Genomic DNA, 5,140 nt, shown 5'->3' on the forward strand with positions numbered 1-5,140 from the left:
AGGTGGTGGTGGTTTTTAAATTTAATAGGGATGCGGGGCAAGAGAGGGACAAAAGGGCTGTTCCTGAACAGTAACACCAAGCATTCCCCACGCTCCACAGCCCCAAACCTAAGAGTATTCTTGGAACCACGGAATTGTTTTTCACAGACTTGCTATTTATGAGTCAGGAATAAACAAACTGCAGGCTCTGAAGACATTTCACTGGCGAAGACTAGGCATGAAATTCCCTCATAAGCACATATTCCTTTTACCTTATAACACCGCTCCCAGACCAGAAACGTCCACACCCGCCCTCCGATCGCCCGTCGCCCTGCCTAGCTTTTAGGGTCAGTGGGATCCTCCTCCGAGCCGGCTCAGGGGAAGACGCTCCGCAGCCCCCTCCCATCCCCTCCTTCCTCTCCTGCCCCCCTCTTTGCGCGGCTACGGAGCATAACAACCATTTTCCCCGCCAGGAGCACACCGTGTCCACGCGCCGCAGCGATCTCACTGATTGGTCGGGCCCCTGGTAAACAGGGACTGGGCAGCCAATGGGAGGGATGTGCACGAGGGCAGCACGAGCCTCCGGGCCAGCGCTCGCGTGGCTCTGCTGGCCCAGGCTACTATATAGAGCCGTTTCCGGCTCCTGCTTGAAACTAAGCTCCCATTCTCTCTAGAGGAGTGCCTTTAGAGAGCGGATCTCTTCTCCAGAAACTGGTGGGGAAAGAAGGTCTTTTTCCTGAAATCCTTTAGTGTAACCAGCGGCGTGAAATTTTTGGACGCCTTTTCGAAAACCTAGTAGTTAAAATTAATTTGTCTGAATCTTACTTTAAATTTAAGCTCAAACTGCTTAAGAATACCTTCATTCCTTAGGAAGAGTGAAATAATTTACTTCAAAGGAGGTTCCTCGATTTGGAGCTTTTTTTTCTTATTCCACCCTCGTTCCTGACTCTTCAATCAACTCAGTCCCATCATGGTGATGTTCAAGAAGATCAAGTCTTTTGAGGTGGTCTTTAACGACCCTGAGAAGGTGTACGGCAGCGGTGAGAAGGTGGCTGGCCGGGTCATAGTGGAGGTGTGCGAAGTTACTCGTGTCAAAGCCGTTAGGATCCTGGCTTGCGGGGTGGCTAAAGTGCTCTGGATGCAGGGATCCCAGCAGTGCAAACAGACCTCGGAGTACCTGCGCTATGAAGACACGCTTCTTTTGGAAGACCAGCCAACAGGTAAGCGGCCCGGTTCATTGTTGGAGGGTGGAAAGCTGGTAAGAAAATAGAAAGGAATACACATAAACCCGTATGAAATGTTTTGAGTTACTCCGTTTGAGTGGTCTGAATTACGTTGTTGCTTCCTTGTATCTGTTTTAATTTGCATTCTCCCGCCACCCCACCCCCCAAAAAATGGGCGATTTGTACAATTTTTTATGGTGCTGTGTCTAAGAGGCGTTGCCTTGGGTAAAGTCTTATGTATACATAAGTTGCTTATTCTTTGCCTACCTCTGTTTGAGATGCTAAGAGTAACCGTCCTGGGTGAATCTTTAAGCATTGCAGGGCTTGGCAATTTGCTGCCCTACAAAATATACCAGAATCTCTCCTTAAGAACGATGTGGGATGATTTTAAAAAAATATATATGTAGCATGAAATTGGGGGTACTTCAGTACGTTGCATGCCACCCAGTGATTCCTTATCACACAGATGCATTTTAAGTGTAAAAGGAAGCCTAATGGTTACTCGATTTTCTTTCCCTGCAGGTGAGAATGAGATGGTGATCATGAGACCCGGAAACAAATATGAGTACAAGTTCGGCTTTGAGCTTCCTCAGGGGTAAGTATCGGCTAAATGCATCTTTGAACGTCTCTGTTTTTAAATTATCTTGCCCTCCTTACTGTTCTTGGAGAGCATTTAAAATTTTTCATTTTCTTGATATAGGCCTCTGGGAACATCCTACAAAGGAAAATATGGGTGTGTAGACTACTGGGTGAAGGCTTTTCTGGATCGCCCCAGCCAGCCAACTCAAGAGACAAAGAAAAACTTCGAAGTAGTGGATCTGGTGGATGTCAATACCCCTGATTTAATGGTGAGGTTCATTTTAAAGAGTGTATTCGTCTGGGTCACAGGGATGATAAATCGGATGTCTTTGGGCATTAGATTGAAACATCTCAAAACGCCTTCTGTCCCCTTCTACATAGGCACCTGTGTCTGCCAAAAAGGAAAAGAAGGTTTCCTGCATGTTCATTCCTGATGGGCGGGTGTCTGTCTCGGCTCGAATTGACAGAAAAGGATTCTGTGAAGGTAAAACACTAGTTCTGATGGTAGATATCTTAGCAGGAACTGGGTTTAGGGCCAAGGGCATGGGACTGGGGTAGAGGAAATGTCATTAACTGTGCTGAGTATCAGTTAATAAGTTTTTTTTTTTTTTTTCATTGCTAGGTGATGAAATTTCCATCCATGCTGACTTTGAGAATACATGTTCCCGAATTGTGGTCCCCAAAGCTGCCATCGTGGCCCGCCACACTTACCTTGCCAATGGCCAGACCAAGGTGCTGACTCAGAAGTTGTCCTCAGTCAGAGGCAATCATATTATCTCAGGGACATGCGCATCATGGCGTGGCAAGAGCCTTCGGGTGCAGAAGATCAGGCCTTCTATCCTGGGCTGCAACATCCTTCGAGTTGAATATTCCTTACTGGTGAGTAGATGCAGGGTGGCTTCTGCAGAGAAATTGTTCCTCTGTTACCACACAGTCTTGTTTTCTCCAGATCTCTGATCTAACAAACTTCCATCTTCCTTTCTAGATCTATGTTAGCGTTCCTGGATCCAAGAAGGTCATCCTTGACCTGCCCCTGGTAATTGGCAGCAGATCAGGTCTAAGCAGCAGAACATCCAGCATGGCCAGCCGAACCAGCTCTGAGATGAGTTGGGTAGACCTGAACATCCCTGATACCCCAGAAGGTGAGCCAGACCCAACGTCTTTTCTTCCCCTCTGGTCTACCTGGGCTTGTAAAATTGTGATGCTGCAGCATTTCTTGGGCAGGCTTCTTATGTGGCCATATTTTTTTTCCTAGCTCCTCCTTGCTATATGGATATCATTCCTGAAGATCACCGTTTGGAGAGCCCTACCACGCCTCTGCTAGATGACATGGATGGCTCTCAAGACAGCCCTATCTTTATGTATGCCCCTGAATTCAAGTTCATGCCACCACCTACTTATACTGAGGTGAGAAATTGTCATCCTTTCTGTTAACTTTGTCCTAAGCCTCTGTAAGAAGTTGACTTAGCAGGATTGCTAAACTGGTTTGTTCTTCTAATTCTTATCTGAACTGAAATAGTCTTGTTTCTTTCTTCAGGTGGATCCCTGCATCCTCAACAACAATGTGCAGTGAGCATGTGGAAGAAAAGAAGCAGCTTTACCTACTTGTTTCTTTCTGCCTCTTTTCCTGGACTCTCACTTTTTCAGAGACTCAATGGTCTCTGCAGTGGAGTGGGGCTCCTCCTCAGCCTCTGACTCCCTAACATAGGGGGCGGTCAGCAGGCAATCTCCTGGGCCTTAAAGGATGCGGATCCATCCTCAGCCAGCGCCGATGTTGTGATACGGGGTGTTTGCTGGATGGGTTTAAAAACAACTAGAAAAACTCAGGCCCATCCATTTTCTCAGATCTCCTTCAAAATTGAGGCCTTTTCAGTAGTTTTAGGTCAGGTAGAAATGGCCTCCTGGCGTAAGCTTTTCAAGGTTTTTTGGAGGCTTTTTCTAATTGTGATAACAACTTTGGACCTTGAACTAACGGATCATGTGGAGAAGGGCCAATTTAGCAAACTACGGAGATGAAAAGGGAAATTGTGGCCAAAACTTTTGGGAAAAGGAGGTTCTTAAAATCAGCGTTCCCTGTTATGCACTTGTAGGAAAAAAAGAAAAACCTTCCAGGGCTGTTTTGACAGACATTGGAGAGACCTTTCCCTGTGATTTGAAAGGATGCTAGCTGCTCTACGGTCGTTTTTGCTTAGAGTGCACTTTTAACCTGGCTTTTAAAGCAGTAGGAACTGTCCCACCAAAAGTCTTAAAAGCCATTTTAACTATTGCACTGTGTTCTCCTGTTGCAAATATTTTCATATGGGAGGATGTTTTTCTCTTCGTGCAAGTCCTTGGAATTGATTCTAAGGTGATGTTCTTAGCACTTTAGTTCTTGTCAGATTTTTGGTTCCCTCTCTCCGCTATCTTAAATGTAAGCTGAAACTGTTCTATGTCTCCAGGGGTAAAAGCCCAAAGACGGGGGGAAAAAAAAAGGGGTTAACTACTTTTGAGATTCCCCCAATGTGTACAGGATTATATCATTCTAACACTCAAATCATGTGAAAGGGTTGCTGCTGTCAGCCTTGCCCACTGTGACTTCTCCAGACCCAAGGAGGATCTCTCGATCAAGATGCCCCAGCACTGTGATCAGAACCTCCAAATACTGCCGCGAGAAACTAGAGGGCAGGTCTTCACAAAAGCCCTTCAGACCCCCTTCTGCCCAGTGTTAGGAGATAGGGACACTGGCCCCTCTCCCTGCAGCTGCCAGCACTTGGTCAGTCACTCAGCTATAGCACTTTGTTCACTGTCCTGTGTCAGAGCACTGAGCTCCACCCTTTTCTCAGAGTTCATACAGCCAGAAAGTGTGGGCTGAAGGTGGTTTCATGTTTTTGTATTATGTGTCTTTTTGTATGGTAAAGACTATATTTTGTACTTAACCAGATATATTTTTACCCCAGATTGGGGGTATTCTTTGTAAAAAATAAAAATAAAGTTTTTTTAATGGCCAAAAAAATAATGGTGTTTGTGAGCTGGCTTTGGAGAAGTTTTTGGGAATAAGGTGTGCTTAAAGGAGCTTTCCTCTGCTTAACACGCCACACTAGCCAGGCGGGGTGGCATGCGCCTGTAGTCCCAGCTACTCGGGAGGCTGAGGTGGGAGGATTGCTTGGGCCCAGGAGTTCTGGGCTGTAGTGCGCTGTGCCGATCGGGTGTCCACACTAAGTTAGGCATCAATATGGTGACCTCCCGGGAGCGGGGGACCACCAGGTTGCCTAAGGAGGGGTGAACCGGCCCAGGTCGGAAACGAAGCGGGTCAAAACTCCCGTGCTGATCAGTAGTGGGATTGCACCTGTGAACAGCCACTGCACTCCAGCCTGGGCAAC

General features: G+C 46.7%; 1 protein-coding gene across 1 annotated transcript; it reads left to right on the forward strand.

Annotated features, from left to right (window-relative positions):
* Positions 1–582: 582 nt before the first annotated feature.
* Positions 583–4,761, forward strand: LOC108293666 (thioredoxin interacting protein). The gene is made up of 8 exons (XM_017515161.2): positions 583–1,199; positions 1,725–1,797; positions 1,903–2,050; positions 2,163–2,265; positions 2,404–2,660; positions 2,767–2,923; positions 3,037–3,188; positions 3,319–4,761. Exons 1-8 carry the CDS (start codon positions 950–952, stop codon positions 3,352–3,354), a joined length of 1,176 nt encoding a protein of 391 aa, XP_017370650.1. The 5' UTR covers positions 583–949; the 3' UTR covers positions 3,355–4,761.
* The last annotated feature ends 379 nt before the right edge of the window (positions 4,762–5,140 follow it).

This window comes from Cebus imitator, unplaced genomic scaffold, assembly GCF_001604975.1.
Source record: "Cebus imitator isolate Cc_AM_T3 unplaced genomic scaffold, Cebus_imitator-1.0 Scaffold543, whole genome shotgun sequence".
Lineage (NCBI taxonomy): Eukaryota > Metazoa > Chordata > Mammalia > Primates > Cebidae > Cebus > Cebus imitator.

What these genes read in the sequence shown, in the direction of transcription:
- LOC108293666 (XM_017515161.2), top strand. Translation starts at nt 950, where the DNA reads ATGGTGATGTTCAAGAAGATCAAGTCTTTTGAGGTGGTCTTTAACGAC. An exon ending in TCAATACCCCTGATTTAATG is followed by an intron (nt 2,051 to 2,162) that starts GTGAGGTTCATT and finishes CCTTCTACATAG; the next exon opens with GCACCTGTGTCTGCCAAAAA. An exon ending in CACCACCTACTTATACTGAG is followed by an intron (nt 3,189 to 3,318) that starts GTGAGAAATTGT and finishes TTCTTTCTTCAG; the next exon opens with GTGGATCCCTGCATCCTCAA.